A 19,754-nucleotide genomic window follows, 5' to 3' on the forward strand; every position below is an offset into this window, starting at 1 on the left:
CTTCTTTGATATCTGGAATAGAATTTAGGGAAAAAAAACAAAGTCTTGGCTTTTCTTTGGAACCACCCTGTGATGTTTCAGATTATAAAAGGGTAATGGTGTAATGATATTTTGGGGAAAAAAATAATCCTGAGGCCTTAGGGAACCAGAGAACAAGTGTTTGTTGGTTTGTTTACTGACTTAAACGTGAAGAAATAGGGTACAAAGGAGAGGTAGGAAATGAAATATTTCTACTTTTTTGTGACCATCAGTCACAAAAGTACATCAGTACTTTTGTGACTGATGGCTCAGTTGGTCAGAACACCCCACTTTATTAAATCCAAGATTGTTGATAGGTTCCAGTTGTTTACTCTGTTCCATGTTTATAGATTCCCAATTCTGACAGGTAGTGTTACCTTTGCTCACAAGGGTGACCACTCTTTGGAAACATTATTTTTAATAATAATAGCTACTGTTTAACACGTGCTTACTCTTTGTGCCAGCTACTTGGCTAGGGTCTTTACCCAGGGCATTTTATGCAGTCTGCATCTCAAACTAGTGATCTTTACAAAGGAAATTGAGTGAATTATATAATTGAAGTTTTCTAGGAACAGTGATGGATTTAACTTGTCTGAATGTATTTTTTTTGAATAACAATAGTACTTAAGTGGAATTGTTCTTTGTCCTTGCTACTCTGCCCATAGATATTTTCCAGTAACTTGATTTAGGGCAGTTATTCTTAACCCATTTATGGTCATGTACCCCTAGGAGTATTTGACGAACCCTGTGGATCTGCTCCCTATGTGTATACATACTCATAACATTTTGCATGAAGTTGCAAGTTGTTCACATTCCCTGAGCCTATTCATGAACCTCAAGTTAAGAATGCCTGATTTAGAAGATTGAAAACAGAAAAGAGAATGTTCACTACCAATTCTTTTGAAATGTGGAAACCCAAGAGGGACAGAGTTTAATTTTAAATCTGGTATCCTGAACTGATTAATTTCGAAATGTGAGATTTGTTTGGGCATGGCTTTGTTTTGATGACCTAGTCTGTGCTTTTCCTCTCCTTTTATTAAAATGCTTACCTGTTTGTTTCTCATTAGGTTACTAACATATGAAGTGTTTCCAAGATTCTTGAAACAAAGGCACAGTAAGTTCACAGAACATTAGTGTTCACATTAAGAACAATGTCATCTCTGCAGTATCTTTACTACCTTAAAATTCATATGGATGTAATTAGGATAAATGCCTAGCCAAGTGTAATATGTAATATAGTCTTAATTGAATTAGATGGGATTTATAAAAATAGTTAAGTAGCCAGATTTATAAAAGGACATTTGAAGCAACTTTGTCAAATATACACTGGATAATTATTTAGTGCTTAATTTTTGGGTTGGTGGCTGGCATCTGTCCTCATAAAGAGCAACTGGGTTCATCACTTACTAAAGCTTAATGTAGTCTGAACTCCAAAATTTACCATGCTCTTTTGAGCTGAACTAACTTATTCTCTACTAAGACAAATGTTCTAAGTTAATTTAAGCAGTGAATTACACTTTTCTTTATATTTGGTCAGGTCTTTATGCTAGTTCATAGGTGGTTTGATTCATTCTGATAGGTTTTATATACAAAGTAGGACTTAACATGTTTACTGACATTTTTATCATATCTGAGTATATATCATTGAGGGAATGTGGTGAGATATGAAAAAAACAAAAAAACCCCAGCATTTAGAGTTGTAAACCCTAGGTTTAAGTTCACACCACCACTTACCTCATAAAAGTCATTTATGCCTTTTGAGCCTGTTTCTTTATAACGTGATTAGTACCGCCTCAGTTCTGAGTCTCAAGAGGAAACTGTACAGTGCTATGCAGGAGTTGACACGTGTATTCCAGTAAGGGATGTTAGAATATATTTAAGAATATATGTAATGTATATATGCAGGTGGTTTCAATTTTAATGTTTTTCTAACACATTTAATCATTACACATTGATCTCTGATCTTGTCTATTTGAAAAATGTTTTCAGTACAGATATTTAAAATCTTCCTGTGAATGTACACACACGCACACACACGCACACACAATCTGATTTCCCTGGAAAAAAAGCTTGGTAAAGAAAATAGCCAGCCCTTTCTTTCTCTTTTATCAGTTAGACTATGCTAGGAGTTGAGGGGTTTTTATTTTTTAATTATAAAACACAGACTTTGCTCCCAGGTGCTTACCAGTTAAGAAGACTCAAGCTCAAGCAAGCATAGTCAATTTAACAGTATTAGCACAAATTAAATCTTGTGATATTTTTAAAGAATAAGATGGCATAATAGTGCAAAAGATTTGGAGAAGGGGCCTAGGATTTCTATTATTAACAGAAAGTTTTAGTTATATTGCTTTAGCTGGAGAGGAACAGAGCACTGAGGAGGACTTTCCAGAAGCCCTGACACTAGTCTTGGGATAAGGTCAACAAATAACAATTTGAGTTCCCACCACTAGTCAGAAGTTTTATGTCTGTCCATTATTTCCCCTAATAGTATGAAGAAATAGTGTCCTAATTTTATAGAAATCAGAGCCAGAGAAGAGTTAAATGGCTTGCCCAGGGGCATTCAGAGGAAGCAGTAGAATTGGAATTTTAACTCAAGGGCCTGTGATTTTACAGTCCAAGTATGCTGTTTCCAGTTTAGTGTGTGTGGTTAACTTCTAGGAATTTAAAATTAAGCCAGTTAATTAGGCAACTAGCATTTTTGTGGTCAGTTCTGTCTAAAATTCGTGATTGGAGAGGCCTTTTTAAAAATGTTAAGAAGGGTTTGTGAGGTATGTATTGTGAATGGCCCTTTGACTTTCTTCACATCTTGTGTTGGGTTGATATTTAAAGCTTCTCTAGGCTTGAAGTTAATTATCTTATCCATTCTCAGTTTTTCTACCCTCCTGACTATTCTTGAATACTTATACTTGGGGCCTTAAAGTCATGGATGTCTTTCTGTGAGAAAAGCAAGTAAAGCAGAGAACACCTGTCTCTTGCTGGAGAGGCAGGCACATTTGCTGCAGACCGTGTTACTGTTTCATGTGTTGCTAGACTTTGGGAGTTGTGATCATAGTACTTATAACTGTTAGCTGGTAATTTTTACACTTTTACTTTAGATTATACTGGTAAACTCCTGTGATACTTCGTCACCCATCCATCATCTGTATTGAGACTTTGGATAAATAGCTTCAAAGTTTTTGTCTGTAGCTCTTGAGATTTTTCATCAGGTTGCATCCTGATTTGGAGGGAGGAAGGAAAAATAATAATAATTGCCACTTATTGTGCTCCTGTACCAGACACTGTGCTAAATGCTTTAGAGACAATGTTTATAATCTTGACCAGAGCCTAATTGGGTGGTAGAGAGTGCTAATTGAACCTTTTTACAGATGAGGAAATAGAGCCTCATGGTGATAGGTAAGTACCTTACTTCAAGATCTTGTAGCTAGTATGTGATGAAGCCTGAATTCAAATACAGTTCTTTCCAGGTCTAAAACCCATGCAGGCTTTGAAAGGTAAGGAGGTATGGACACTTACAGCCCCTCCTTGGTGCGTTTTTCACTAAATATTTGCTGTTATGTACGTGGTAAGACCATTTACTCTTTTGTCCTCTTGTATGGCTTACTACTTCTTCAGAACAACCAAAGCTTCCCTCATTTTCAGAATTCCAGCTTTGGATTTTTGGAACACTGTTTTAAACAGAGCTAAAGTGGAACCTGGAAAATTAATCTATTGTCTCTAAATATTTTTTTTTTATGTAGTTTTAGGGGTCAGTTATGGGGAGAGTTTTTAAAAAATTGCTTGGCTATTTTCTTAAATATGGTGGAAAGACTGTTGCCCTCTCAGATTCTTGGTAATTGTTTATTTTGACTAACAGGCTGCTTTTGTCCATAGCTGAAGGTTTATTTAGTTTTTTTATTAATTTAATCACAAAAGTAGTATGTACTCTGTAAAATTCAAATGATATAGAAGCATATGAAGGAACTAAAAGTTCTTACCTCTTTTATCCAGCCTGATGGGCAATTTTGTTGTTGTTGCCGCCACACCACATGGCATGTGGGATCTTAGTTCCCTGCCCAGAACCCATGCCCCCTGCAGTGGAAGTGCAGAATCTTAACCACTGGACCACCAGGAAAGTCCCCTGATGGTCAATTTTGAATTGTGTTCTGTGGAGCATACTTAAAGTGAGTGAAGAAGAAAAGTAGATGTCAAGCACAATTATTGCAGCTCAAGTTTTATTAATCATTCCATACCCCAAAGACTAATAGACTAGTGTGTAGTTTAAAAGTGAATTCAAGTTTATTTGGCCACTATATCATAATATCATAACCATGATTCTGTTTTAAATTTGTTATGTAAGCTTAGTTTTAGGCTGTTTTCAAGTATGATTTTATAAAAAGGTAAAACTACATGATTCCTATCATGCAAGTGAACTTGTTCTAGGTGAAAGAGAACAAATTTAGGTTCCATTGAACTTTTTAAAATAGTAGGCCTTTTCTAAGATATACTTACAGCTGACACTGTGAAATTTGTATTTTGGGGGTACTGTTTGGATAAAAACAATTATATAGTTTTCCACTGTTTACTTTTGTCTTCCTTGGTGTGTTTCCAAAGGGTAGTTGAAACTTGTGTTAATGTCAGTCAGCTATCTCTTATATTCATTGACAGGTGAACTATGTCTGGTAATCCAAATTTTGTTTCATAAAAGAAGAAAAAACTGTTTATTCTTATTTAATCCAAAAAGTTGACTTCATATCTTTGTGGCTATATTGGGAATGTGCCAGTGCTGTCTGCTTACAACCTTGACCTACGCTACCTACTTAGATGTCATTTGTGTTAGGACAGGTATGCTGAAAGGACTTGTAAGGTTGTTCAGTCATTGAATAAATCATTGATTAAAAATTTTTCCTCCCCTCAAATGACATTTTTTTTTCTGGTTAGAAAAGTAATACAGTCTGACTGCAGACTATTTTTTAAAAATATAAAGAAAAGATCAAGTGTAATCGTACAATTTAAAAGTGTCCATTTTTTCCCCAAAATCTTTTATGTGTGTACAAATTTTTTTTAACAAAAATGGGTTATACTAGACAAACATAGTATATAATCTTTTTACATAACAGTATCACGTAGTAGTCTCTTTTGAGATTATAGAATTCCGAGTAGTATTTTAGATTCAGCAACAAGCAGATTCATCTCCTACTTCATATTTTATAGATGTAGTTTGGTAACTTCATAAAAAGGAAAACATTTTACCTAAATAGAATTTTGAGTCAAAATGGGTTTTGGTAACTTTTTAAAAATATTGTTTCATGCTCTCACAATAGTGACATTTTTTAAGGTACAGAAAATATTAATGCTTACATGCAAAAATGGCATGGGTATCACGATTATGTTCAGATCATAAATAATGGAAATAGAGGATCTAGAGTATTGCTGAAGTAGACCAGGAGTAGACTTAAGGAGAAACTGATAGCAAAAATAATTTTTCACTTGCTGCTATATTTGACATCCCACCATCCAATTGTTAAAAGGTTGAATCTGCCCCTTTCCATCGAGCCTTAATCTATGTCAGTCTTAACTGTCTTACTTTCTCACTGAATTATTTCCACTTTAAATTAATATTCTCAAAAAATACTTGTGCCTCAAAAGCAAAGTTTTTATTTTACAGAATCCAGCATGATTTATGATTGTTGATTTAACTCGAGAAAACACAAAATATGTCTCTCATGTTTAAAAAATATCAGGGGCTAGCTTTTCAACGAGATTGTACCTATTTCACTAATGTCCTCATAGTTTGTTTTTCTAAAACCTTTTTATTTTGAAATAAATTTAGATTTACAGAAGAGTTGCAAAAGTAGTACAGAGAATTCCTGTATACCCTTCACCCAGCTTTCCCAATATTAACATCTTATATACCATGGTACATTTATCAAAATTAAGATATTAACATTGGTAAACTATGAACTAAACTATAGACTTTTATTCCAATTTCTCCAGTTTTTCCACTAATGTCATTCTTCTGTTCCAGAACCTAATCCAAGATACCATATTGTATTTAATTGTTATATCATGTTGGCCTCCTTCAGTCTGTGAGTTTCTCAATCTTATTTTTCATGACCTTGACAGTTTTGAAGAGTTTAGGTACTTTGTAAATTTCCCTCAGTATGCATTTGTCTGATGTTTTCTCATGATTAGACTGGGGTTATGGATTTGGAGAGAGATACCATAGAGGTGAAGCACTCTACTCATTACATCATATCAGAAGGTACATGATATCAATATGACTTATTGCTGGTGATGTTCACGTTGATCACTTAGTAAAGGTGGCATCTGTCAGGTTTCTCCAGTGTAAAATTACTATTTTTCCCTTCCTACACTCTGTTAGAAACCAGTCGTTAAGAACCCACACTCAGGGGAAGGGAACTAAGCTCCATTTCCTGGAGGAAGGAGTGTTCAAAGAATTTGTGGGCATTTGTTAAAACCACTGCAGTAATAAATATTTGGGGGGGGACAAATTTTGAGGCCGTGCAAATATCCTAATTCTCCTTGAAGTTTCACCCACTAATTTTAGCATTCATCAGTGGATCTTGCCTGCAGCAGTTAATCTGCCAGTGATTTTCTATTTCTCTCATTCCTTCTACATGCATTCGTTTGAATCCTCGTGTAAGGAAGTGTTGTCTCTCCTCTCCTATTTATTTAATTAATGATTTATACACTTATGGACTCATGGATATTTATTTTATTCTTTGGGTTATAATCCAGTACATGATTGTTTACTTTGTGGCTCAAATTGTTGCCTTGGCCATTGAAGTTGGTGTTTGTCCTTTTAACATGCCATGTCCCTGTAAATTTTTTTCTCTAGCATTTTGCCCAAAATGTTACTCAAGGATGGCTATAGATATTCTTTAGGTGTTTCTCACAATGAAAGAGACCTGATTAAAAACGCAAAATTAACATGTTCTCTGATCTCTTAGCACAGTCCTTTGTAAAAGGCACAGTGTTACATTTTGGATGAATAAGTCAGTTTACCTTCATACAGATAGGTATGTTAAACATAAGAGTGGGGAAAAACAGACTCCAGACTACTTATGGGGAGAAAATATGAAGTGTCATTGTCATAGTAAATTAGACATGAAAAAAACCTGAGGAAATTCTCATTGGGAACAGTGGATAGGATTTACTAGAACTATCTGATTTAGGTGAGTGGTGATTACAGTTGTACTTCTATAAAGATTTCTCAACTGATATAATTCAATTTTTTCACTTAAGTCAAAATGGTATTGCAGACTGAAAACTTAATCCAAATTCTTGAGAATAAAAGAAAAATACATTTAAAATCTTACTATTTGCTAAATTATTCTTGACTCTTTGTACCAAAATTCTGATATTGAGCTTTCTAACTTTAGATTTGTATATTTCCTATCAACATTTTTACTGTGTTCTGTTTTGTAAATTATAGTTACAGAAATGTCTTTAAGTGATCTCAAATCTGAATTCTATTTTACATCCTGTATATTAATACTTTAGAAATAAGGTACTATAGGAGTAGGTAATTTAAAACATTCCAGTGCAGGTAACATGCTGTTGATCACAGTCTCCTGGTGTGTGAACTCAATAAGGCAAGAAGTTTGTTAGTTGATTTTGTTTGCCATTCTCCTCCATGTCTCTTGCCGTGTTAGTGAAGCTAATGGTTTGGGGGAGAACAAAATAGCCTTCTTTAGCAAGATTCATTTGGGACAGAGTGCTCTGCTCGTCATATTATTTTTTTTTAAAGAGCTCCTGACTTATTTATTTATTTATTTATTTTATTTTTTTGGCTGTGTTGGGTCTTCGTTTCTTTGCGAGGGCTTTCTCTAGTTGTGGCAAGCGGGGGCCACTCTTCATTGCGGTGCGCGGGCCTCTCACTATCGCGGCCTCTCTTGTTGCAGAGCACAGGCTCCAGACGCGCAGGCTCAGTAATTGTGGCTCACGGGCCTCGTTGCTCCGCGGCATGTGGGATCTTCCCAGACCAGGGCTCAAACCCGTGCCCCCTGCATTAGCAGGCAGATTCTCAACCACTGCGCCACCAGGGAAGCCCTCTTCATATTATTTACAATGGCTCTGAGCCGTAAATTATCAGGAACTCATAAATTAAATAACGTTTCAAAATAATGCTGTTTGTAAAATTTAAAAAGAATGATAATTGAAAAGTGATTTTTTAAAAAATTGACTACTAATTTCCTTGAAATCATAATGTAACTTGTAGCACAGTTAGGAAGCATTCATGTTTTTTACAGCCTTATGGTTATTCTGAAAGAGAGAAATTGATCTTTAAGGTAATGAATGATACCACAGGCAGCATATGTGGCCCAGTGCTGTCTTTTACTGTAAAAGGGTCCAGTACCACTGATTCAGAGGATGTTTATTGAGTATTTACTGGACGCTTGGCACTGTCCTGAGGGAAACTGGTAAATTCAGGGCATTTGTTGTATCAAAATTTTTGTTAAAAACTAAGTAATTGTAGTAGTATCGGTGGTGTGATTTTTTTCTTGCTGACTGAAATGTAAATTCATTGCTAATGTTCAGTGTTCAGCATTCTTGAGAATTCATTTGGTCTAATTAAAGAGAAAGCTATCAGTAGTACTGAAGCGAGTCAGCACAGCAACTGTACTGACTAAAATAAAAGTTGTTTGGTATTAGGTATCAATAATTTATTAAGAGTAAATTTTTATAATCATTATCCCCACTACTCCCTTTTTTCCTTAGGATCTCAAACTGGAAAGGATGTTAGTTATTAAGTTCATCCTGTGTTTCAATCAACTCTTCTTAATGACTTATTTAAAAGCTTACTTCCTTCTGTGACCTTTATTTTGCTGCTGACTATGGCACTTTGGTTTTTTAAAAAAATTCTTTCCTTTAGGTATAATTAGGAACAGTAAGTGTACTATGGTAACTCGGTAAAACCAGAAAGCTATGTTTTAAGTAATACATAAATCACTGTATAAACCTAGGTAACAGTTGATTAATTAATATTCACAGAGATAACCACTTCTAAACATCTTGCTTACATGTAAATCTGATAATTGTAATCTACATTTCATTTGCAAGTGATATTTGGGGTTCACTTTAAGTACGTAGCATTTTTTTAAAAACTAAATCACAAGGAAGAAAATAAAGAATCATGTATATCTTCTAAAAAAAAATCTGTAAATTCTGGATTTTTTGTCATTTTGAAATTGCTTTAAAAGAACATACAGAACTGGTCAGAGTTGGGAAGAATCTATGAGAGATTCCTTTGGAGACCGTGGGCTGACCCTGTGTTGTCTTCAGGTTCATGAAAGAATCCCTGGGAATGTATTGTTTTGTTTTGTTTTTTAACATCTTTATTGGAGTATAATTGCTTTACAATGGTGTGTCAGTCTCTGCTGTATAACAAAGTGAATCAGTTATACATATACATATATCCCCATATCTCCTCCCTCGTGCATCTCCCTCCCACCCTCCCTACCCCACCCCTCTAGGTGGACACAAAGCACCTAGCTGATCTCCCTGTGCTATGAGGCTGCTTCCCACTAGCTATCTATTTTACATTTGGTAGTGTATATGTGTCCGTGCCTGGGGATGGTTTTTTGAGTTAGGTTTGGCAGTGGTAAAGGTGCATAAACATAGCCTAGCTTTCAGTGTTTTCTGAAGAATGCTTTAATACAAGCTTAGAATGTTGGTAAAGTTGTGCATTTATACAAACAGCCTTTGATTTTACTGCATCTCCAGTTTAAGATATTTATAATATAGACTTTCAGAAGTTAAATGATCCATTTTTTTTTAAAGGGGGAGAATTCCAGGTGGATGCTAGGGAAGGATCATAAAAGCCCTTCGTTGGAGGATTGCTATGAAATAATGACTTGAGATTGGAATTTGAAGGAGAGATACGTTTCATTGGCAAGAACAATGAAAAGTTAACTGCCTGTATTACTGCAGAAGAGTGGGATTTTTCTAGCATAAGTCTTGGGCCCTCCAAGAATGCATATCACTTATGTTTCCTTTCATTCATTGCTTGGAAGTGGAAGTTCAGCTGATATTAGAGATCATGGGTGGCATTGCCTATCTTATTTTTACATAATTCTGTCATGTTCAGTGATTCATCAAAAGGGCTCCTGCTGTTTGTTGCAGTTTGGTCTTCTGTTAGGCTGTTCGGTCTTCTGTTAGGCCGTTCATGGGCTCTTCAGGAGCTGTAGTCTTCCTCAGTGAGCTGTTATTCTTGGCTATATTCTTGTTGTTGTAGAACTTACAATACAGTATGCTTTTTATTAATGTGATTTTCTTTTTCTCTTTGCAGTGATTATTTATTCAAGTTACTTCTGATTGGCGACTCTGGAGTTGGAAAGTCTTGCCTCCTTCTTAGGTTTGCAGTAAGTTGAAATCAAAATGCTTTTAAAGAAATTAATGCTGTTTATGTTTTCTAGGTAGACAAAAGATTAAACAGTTTTATTCAGAATATTAATTCTTCCAGAATTTATATATCATATATAAAGCCTCCAAGTGTACATCCCCAGTGATATCTAGACTCTTAAATAGAAGAAATGCTGTTGCTCTTCAAAGAAATTCAAGCAAAGTGTAGTTATAAAGTCAGAGTGTCTAATACTCTTCTTGGAGATCAGTGTTTCATTCCAACATAAGTAGTGAGGTAAGGGGAAAATAGTAGGTCTGTGTTGAAAGTGACTTGATGGAAAACAAATCTTCAAGTAAAACTTTAGTAGAATAAAAAGAAAAAGTGGGGTCTGGTACAAACTTTTTTTGACAATGGCATAGAGTTCTATATGCTGAAATTTACAAACTGATAAATAACTTTCAACCTAATAAATAAAATCTACAGTCTTATTCATAGTCTTATCAACTGCCTTCAAATTTAGCATGTTTTCCTTCTCACTGTCTAGATCATTGGTTCTTAAGAGTATGGACCAGTGGGGATTATCAGGACCGTCTCGGGGTCCATGAGATCAAAACTACTTTCCTAATAACACTAAACCATTAGTATTTACTAAGTAAATAATTACTTAGTACTAAGGCAAAAGACATTTGCCTTTTTTCACTCTACTGATCTTTGGTCTGATGTTGCAAAAGCAGTGGTGGGTAAAACTGCCGGTGCCTTATTAGCACCATGTTGAAGTAGTGCTAAGCCCCAAATTATACTCATAGTCATGGTGTTTACCTCTGTTCACTCACAGCGGGGAAAAACACCATTTTCATTTAAGAGTGTCTTTGATGAAACAGTAAAAATGATTAATTTTTTTCATACTTTTTAAAATTGAGGTATAGTTGATGTACAGTATTATGTAAGTTTCAGGTGTACAACATAGTGATTCACAATTTTTAAAGGTTATATTCCATTTATAGTTATAAAATATTGGCTCTATTCCCTGTGTTGTACAGTATGTCCTTGTAGCTTTTTATTTTATATAGAGTAGGTTGTACCTCTAAATCCCCTACCCCTGTCTTGCTCCTCCCTCTTTCCCTCTCCCCACTGGTAACCACCAGTTTGTTCTCTATGAACAAACTGTGAGTCTATTTCTTTTTTGTTATAGTCATTAGTTTATTTTTTTAGATTCCACATATAAGTGATATCATACAGTATTTGTCTTTGTCTGACTTATTTCAGTTACGATAATACCCTCCAAGTCCATCCATGTTGTTGCAAATGGCAAAATTTTATTCTTTTTTATGCCTGAGTAGTATTCCATTGTATGTATATGTATGTGTATGTATACATCTTTATTCATTCAGTCTGTTGATGGACACTTAGGTTGCTTCTAAAAATGATTAATTAAAAAAATCGTGATCCTCGAGTATTCTTTTTTAAATATTCTGTGTGAAGAAATGAGGAGTTTGCATAAAGTAGTTTTACTGAAGACTGGAGTATGTTGGCTGTCTCAAGGGAAAGAAAAGCACTTGTATAGTTGTTTCCATTTTGAGCTAAACTAGCTGCTTTTCTCATTGAACATTTTTTTTTTAACTTGAAAGAACAACTAACAAACTATAATTATGTAGAATTGAGTACTGGGTACGCATTTTATCAGATGAACAGACATTATCACTTCAAGGAAAATATCTAACAGCATTTGCTGCCTGTAATAATAAATTCAAGCTTTTCAAAGGAAAATTAGAATTTTAGAAAACTTAAAATTCACCACTGCAAGCTTGACAGCATCTCAAATACTTAATATGACTTTTCTGATGATATAAGTGATATTAATGAATCCCATATATATACATATAAAACTTCACTATATATAATGGTTAAAAAATGAGACCATGGAAGTACCAGAATAAAACCTAGGTGGCTCTTTAATCTTGTGTGAAAGTATTTTCTAACGCAGAAAAAAATCAGGAAAGAAAAGATTGTTAAATTTGATTGCATTGAAGTTAATGCTGAGCACATAAAAATGTTGGAAGACAAATGGTACTAGGAAAAAAATATATATGAGGAAGGGGTGATATTCTCAATACATAAAGCACACTTACACATTAATAATGAAAGGATGTTTGCTCTGATGGAAATATGAGCAAATACATGAGCAGGCAGTTCACAAAAGGAGAAATACAAATTGCCAATAAATATGAAAAAAATGTTCAATTTTATTTGTATTTAAAGGACTTTAAAATTAGATACTACTTAATTTTTATTAAATTGGCAAATATTTAAAATTAATTAAAATTAAGAATAATTCCTAGTATTAAATCAGCAATTCTAGGTAGGTGGGAAGAAGCTGGCCTCTCTTGAGGAAAATGGCTATAGCCTGAGGTATTTGTGCTTCAAAGAAAATCCTTTCCAGGATGCCTATTGATCTAAGTCATAGGTTTTCATACTACCTACACAGTAGAATCACCTAGGATGCATTTTGAAAATACTGATTCTCACGCCCCTGAAGTAGAGACAAGCTGCGAAAGGTATGATAAATGTATAATAAGCTTTGGGAGCACAGAGGGAAGAATCTCTTAATTATTGGCTGAATAGTTGGGGAATGTTTGGACAGTCAGTATTGCCTGAGCTCAGAATTGAAAAATGAATAAAAATTGCCATGTGACCCAGGGACTGGGGGAGTAGGGGGATAAAGCTTGGGAGTGGGGAGAAGGAGATGCTGAGAATTTGGACAGTAGGAAGGGCATGTGCAGTGGCTCAGAGGCACGCAAGTGAGGGTCATTTAGGGGTTTATAAGAATTCTAACAGCATTTATAAGTATTTCTAACAAAGTACGTGGCATGTACGAGTGCTGAATGAATGTTTATTGCATTCATTTTGTTCTCTATCCACTTTCTATAGTACCTGATGCTAATTAGACAATTAAAAAATTTTAATTTAATGATGAGCATTTTGTCAAATTGCATTCAATGCTTCAAGAGTATCCTTTTATCCAGTGATTCTGTGTATGCATTAGTGTGAATATATGTGGAGGATAAGTCAGCATAGCTACCTCTAGCCACTTGGAACTCTCTCTGATCACATTTTATTCTTTAGTGATCTTTGTTTCAGTCTCATGTACACATCAGGTTCAGCATTATCAAGACTTCCCCACACTGGCTTCATTTAATCCTTTTTCCCCTTCTCTTTGTTGGGAGTGCCACAAATGCAGATCCCAAGTGTGTCATTTTCCCCTTATATACTTCAATATGTATTTCTAAGAACTGGACATTTTCCTATAAAATACATTTGTTGACTTAACAAAATAAATTTCCCTAGTTGTCTAAGAAGTTTGTTGTTATAGTTGGTTTGATTCATGATTCAAAACATGGTTCACACAGACTCATAGACATAGAGAACAGACCGTGGTTGCCAAGGGGAGGGGAGGATGGGGTGGGATGGAGTGGGAGTTTGGGGTTAGCAAACGCAAACTATTATATATAGAATGGAAAAACGACAAGGTCCTACTGTATAGCACAGGGAACTATATTCAGTTTCCTGTGATAAACCATAATGGAAAAGAATAAAAAAAGAATTTGTATATATGTATAATTGAATCACTTTGCTGAGCAGCAGAAATTAACACAACATTGTAAATCAGCTATACTTCAATTTTAAAAAAAAAAGTGTAATTTTAAAAGTTTAACCTTGAGTTAAACATTGTTCACATAAAAACTTGTACACAAATGTTCACAGCAGCATTGTTCATAATAACCAAAATGTAGAAACCACCCAAATGTCCACGAACTGATGAATGGATAAACAAAATGTGGTATATCCATACAGGGTACTATTTTTCAGCCATGAAAAGTAATGAAGCCATAAAAAGGAATGATCCATGCTGTAACATGGCTGAACCTTGAAAAGTTTATGCTGAGTGAAAGAAGCCAAACACAAAAGGCCACATTGTATATAATTCCGTTCATGTGAAATGTCCAGCACAGGCAAATCCACGGAGACATGAAGTAGATCAGTAGTTTCCAGCGTCTAGGGGGAGAGGAGGAAATGGAGAGTGACTGCTGCTGGGTATGGGGTGTTCTTTGGGTGATGAAAATGTTTTGGAATTAAATAGTGGTGATGGTTGCACGACCTTCTGAATATACTAAAAACCACTGAATTGTACATTTTAAAAGGGTGAGTTTCATGTATGTGAATTATATCTGTTTAAAAAGTCATAACTAAGAAATAAAATTGACTTCTAAAAAATTTTCAGGAGAGTGACATGATCATAGCTTTGTGGTGAATAAGTTGGATGGGGAGGAGCAAGAGTTCCACTGATTAGAAAATTAGAAAAATCATTCATAATCATTGAAAATATAAAACCTTTTTCTATATGTATGTAAAGAATTTGCCAAGAGATGTTTAGAAAAATTAAAGAATAGCTATTAAAAAAAAATCTTTTAAGAAGAAACCATTGTTAAATAGCACTTTGTCTTCAGAACATGAACAGAGTGCAGGAGAGGATGGAGTGGCTGTTCTCAGCATGTTACGCCTTATAAACTGTTTATCAGCTTTGTAGATAAAAGTTAACTTTATATTTTCTTATTTACTCTATTGAACATTCATTTTAATTGTTAGCTTTTTTTCCCTTCAGGATGATACATATACAGAAAGCTATATCAGCACAATTGGTGTGGATTTCAAAATAAGAACTATAGAGTTAGATGGGAAAACAATCAAACTTCAAATAGTAAGTAATTTTTGGACTAGAAATTTTTGTGGAAATTATTTTGGTAAATTTAGAGTGTATTTGTTATTTTTTAATATGTTAATAAAATTAAAGTATCTTAAGAATCATTCATCTAATGACAGTGGTAGAATAAGAATTGTTTAGATTAAAAATGATATGATTACCTTCCTCATTGAATTTTCTATTCATAAAGCAGAGAAATACATGTTTTTAAGTCAAACTTGGTCCTAGTTCTTTTTCTTGTGCTTTTATCAGTGTGGTCTAAGGGGTCTAAGTTGAGGTTTACCTTGTCTTATAGCAGAAGTATATTGAGCAATTTTCGTATGTCTTTTATTGTGCTGAATACTATGGAACATTAGAAGAAACCTAGGAGAGGTTCTTCATATGTGGTTTAGTTGAAGAGTATTTATTAGATAGTATGTACCAACTCTGTAGAAAAGTAGAATTTTATTGGAAGGGAACTTAGCTTTTCTTACATATTTTACAGCTCAGAAGATGGATGCTAAGAGATTCGGTGACTTGCCTACAGTTACTAGCAGAACCAAGTGACCCATAGCTCTCTGTTTTCAATATTTTGTGTCCCTGTGCCATCCTCATTCCCTTATCCATCCTTATATCCTCAGCCCTGAATTAGAAGTAGGCAGTTGTAGTAGAAACTTAATACGGGTCTGGGTGCTACCAGTGTGGACATACCTATGGTCATAAAAAAAAAATCTCTGGGTATCTTTCAGAGTTGGCTGTTAGTATGAGGTAACATAGAAAACAAGTGACTGTTCTTTATATAGAATTGATAACACCCTGAACTGGAAGGAGTTTTGAATTTGTAGTCAGAAAACTTGGATTTGTTGTCTTCATTCTGCTATTTATTACAGAGTCATGGGTTTAACTTACTTCAGTCTTTTTCCTGAGACTCAGTTTCTTACCTCTAAAATGAGTGTGATAATGCTTGATTTACTAACTAATAAGGTAGTTGTGAGAACCAAATCTATAGCTCTGTGTATGTGTGTATGATAATGTATGTGAAAGCCCTTTGTAAACTTTTAGGCAATATACAATTGTTACTGATGATGCGACACACACCCAGACAAGTGGATATTTGATAGGTTATTATTTTTTTTATTTGTTCTCTTATGTGACTCTGATAAAGGAAAGAAAGGTACATTACAAAAGAATTGTGGATTTTGATACAAGTGAACACCCTTGATATCCCAAATTAGGACTTGCAAGGATGTAGTTATCAGAGATACCTTGAAATACTTTGAACCAATGAACAGAGTATCTTCCATTTTGATTTTTCCCGTTATATGTAGAGTGCCAACTTGGTACCATAAAGAATATTTCAGAAAGAAGCACCCAAGCCTGTAACTACTGATGTGAAATGATTGTGTTATGTGTGATCATTGGTCTTCATAACATTTGGGTATATTTTTGTGAAACATTTATATATTGCTACTTCCTCTGGCTGGAAGGATCTTATAGGTCACTCACTCAGTCTTCTTTCATCTTCAGTAGGAATTTCCTTTCCCTATCTGGTGCCTTTTTTTGAACATTTCTGAGAAGCTCACCATTTTTCAAAGCAGCTAGTTCCATTTATAAATAACCTCTTAGTTATTAATTCTTTATTTTGAGCCAAAGCCAGTTTCCTTTAACTTCTGTCTCTTACTACTCTGCCTTTTGCAGCTGCCTAATAGAGATTAATTTCTTTTCTATTGGCAGCCTGCCATTTAGATTGATTTTACCACACCTTCTACCTCTGAAGTCCGTCATTCTTATCTGGAAGCATGTTTTCAGAACCTTTTACAATTTGGGTTTCGGTTACTCTCACATTTTATATGTGCCGTTTATTAAAATATGATTCCTAAAATCAAATACAAAGATATAATCCAGCCAGTGTGGCTACATGGGGTAAATTCTCTGCTGATTTGGACTCTGAATTTCTTTTTTTTCTCTTACACTTCAGGGACTCATGCCATTTTCTCATCATTGGCCCATTCAAGACATAAAAAGAAAACCTGCATTTACTACATTTGCCATCTCAATAACCATTTTACCTACTAGTTTGGATCTTAAAGTTTTTGGTTGTTTTTTTTTGTTTGTTTTTAAGTCTTATATTTTGTGACGAGGGCATTAAAAATCTAAATGCAGGATTTTACTTTCAACCCTGTTACATTTCATCTTGCCTGGCTTGAATTACCCTTCCAAGTTTTCTGGGTCTTTCAAAATGATTGGGTTTATCTATATTTTAATTATCTTTTCTGCTTTTCCTGTTCAAGTGTGCCATTTGGGTCTTTATCAGAGTTGGTGATTACAAAACATTCAGCAGTGCGGGGCATGTACAGAGTCTAGTCCCGTACCATGAAAGGCCTCTTTCTGTGATGGTTTATTCATTTTCGAAGCTTTATGGAAATGCATACATTACACAGACATTCAGATAGATTCAAGGTTGCAGGGACGAATGAAACACAGCCCCATAGAAGGAGATCCCATTTCAGTGGGAGAGACAAACACGGGAAAATCAGTTACCCTGTGATTATGAGGGGTAATGAGGATTATGTACATTAAGAGTGATCAGTTACAGAGGAAGGTACTGGTAGGATATAGAGTCAGCAGAGTTTTCAGAGTGGCAAGGAGACATCAGAAATTTTGCTCTTTGGGTGCCATTGCTTAGTCAGCTACAATTCTTTGTTAACATTTATTCAGAAACATTTTCTTCCTGTTGTTGTGCTATCTTTGTGAAAGGGGTTGGTGGGCAGAGAAGGGCACTAACATTTTATTGAGCAGCATCTATAATCAGGCGTTGTGCTAGGCATTTTACAAGCATTAGTTCAAACTTAGCAATTCTGTAAAGTGAGCTGTATCTGGGATTTATAGACGAAGAAACTGTTAGGTGACTCTTCCTAGAGTTAAATAACCGGGAAGCTAAAGATGATGTTTTGAAGTCACGTTGGCTTGGCTCCAGAGGTCATGCTTCTCCAAGGATATCCTGAAAGACTTGAGGCTCCTTACTGATACAGTAGATCTAGATAGTCTCCTGACTCTCATAGGCTAGTACTTTGGACGAAAAAGGTAATGAAGCTATGGTGGCTTTTGTTTGTTTTAAATTAACAGTTGTTAACTTACTACATTATTTGCTTCATTATTACTTCTCCCCACCCTCCCCCCTCAGTATGTTAAATTATAGATATGATACTTTACTGCAGAAATACTAACTATGCATCTCTATTTTACTATGTAACCACCATTATTACATCTAACAAAACTGACACTAATGCCTTAATGTTATCTAATATCCAGTTTGTATTTAAATTTCCCCAAAATTGCAGCTTATTTTTAACAGCTCTGTGTTGGCTAGGTCTTAGAAAAGGAAGTGATTTCACTGAGTGCTCCTGAACTTTTTTTTTTTTTTTTTTTGCCATCTAGGACTAGGGGGGATCAATGTCAAGTTCACAGATATATTCCAAAACTTTACAATTGCTTCCCACTAAAGGCTGTTGCATCTTAATCTCCGCTTGTCTTAGGCTTTAAGTCCATTTTTTGTTTTTGTTTCTTTAATGGTAACCATTAAGTAACCATTCTGTTATTTCCCCATCAATCAAGATGTTATCTTTTACCAGTATTTTTTAGTGGGGTAGGTAGCTTTTCTAAACAATTTTTTTAAGAAAAGGACATTGTCTAGGAGCAATTTAAACAAAATTCTCATTGCCCTGGTTAAAATCGTGGCTTTAAAAATCTGTTTCCTTGATTTTTCTTTTTTTTTTTTTTGGCTGCATTGGGTCTTCATTGCTGCGCACGGGCTCTCTCTAGTTGCGAGTGGAGGCTGCTCTTCGTTGAGGTGCAGTGGCTTCTCTTACTGCGGAGCACGGGCTCTAGGAGCACAGGCTCAGTAGTTGTGGCGCACAGGCTTAGTTGCTCCGCGGCATGTGGGATCTTCCCGGACCAGGACTCGAATCTGTGTCCCCTGCATTGGCAGGTGGATTCTTAACCACTGTGCCACCAGGGAGTCCCTTGATATTTTTAATAGTTTTTTTTTAACCCAGAACTTTAATGTAGCAATGTTATTTGTTTCCAGTGTTGGAGCTTAAATGAAGTGTAGTAAATTGCTCTTAAAATGAATTTTATAAAAGTATTTGGAATCATCTTCCTTACATTGTTTTCCCTAGGATTAAAATAATTGTTCCTGAGATGGCTAAAGTGCTATCTTGACTGGTGGTTATCTGAATTAGGTCCTTTCAGTGCTTTCCATGATGATAAATTGTGCTAGCAAATAATTTTGTCTTATGCGTGAGAGTTGTACTGTGTTACAGGGATGTTAGTAGACCAGTAGCTTTCCTAACACCAAGTCAGCCTGTCTTTGCATTCATACTAGCCTGGCACAATGCTAAAGGCTGTAGAGAGTATGAAAAGTATGACAGTTTCTGATCTCAAAGAGCTTATAATTATAGTATTGGTAGCATTACTGCAAGCTAAATTAGACACTACCTTCTTTTCTGGACCTTCGGGTATTTGGCAGTTACCCTGCAATTTAGTAGTGTGAGCACAGAGAGCTAATGTTTCTATATCAAATCCTGGTAGTCCACAACTATGTAAACTAAACTGTTCTCCCTCCTCCCTCCTTTTCCCCAACTCTGTTTTAAT

At 35.1% G+C, this 19,754-nt stretch overlaps 1 protein-coding gene across 2 annotated transcripts in view; it reads left to right on the forward strand.

Moving 5' to 3' along the window:
• Positions 1-19,754, forward strand: part of RAB1A (RAB1A, member RAS oncogene family) — a 36,147-nt gene that overhangs the window by 5,139 nt on the left and 11,254 nt on the right. For both annotated transcript variants that reach the window (XM_082356494.1, XM_082356493.1), the window contains exons 2-3: positions 10,310-10,382; positions 15,024-15,119. In XM_082356494.1, the coding sequence (XP_082212620.1) occupies positions 10,310-10,382; positions 15,024-15,119 (169 nt within the window). The remainder of the gene's footprint in view (positions 1-10,309; positions 10,383-15,023; positions 15,120-19,754) is intronic.

Source organism: Balaenoptera borealis, assembly GCF_965194805.1.
Source record: "Balaenoptera borealis genome assembly, chromosome: 15".
Taxonomy (NCBI): Eukaryota; Metazoa; Chordata; class Mammalia; order Artiodactyla; family Balaenopteridae; genus Balaenoptera; species Balaenoptera borealis.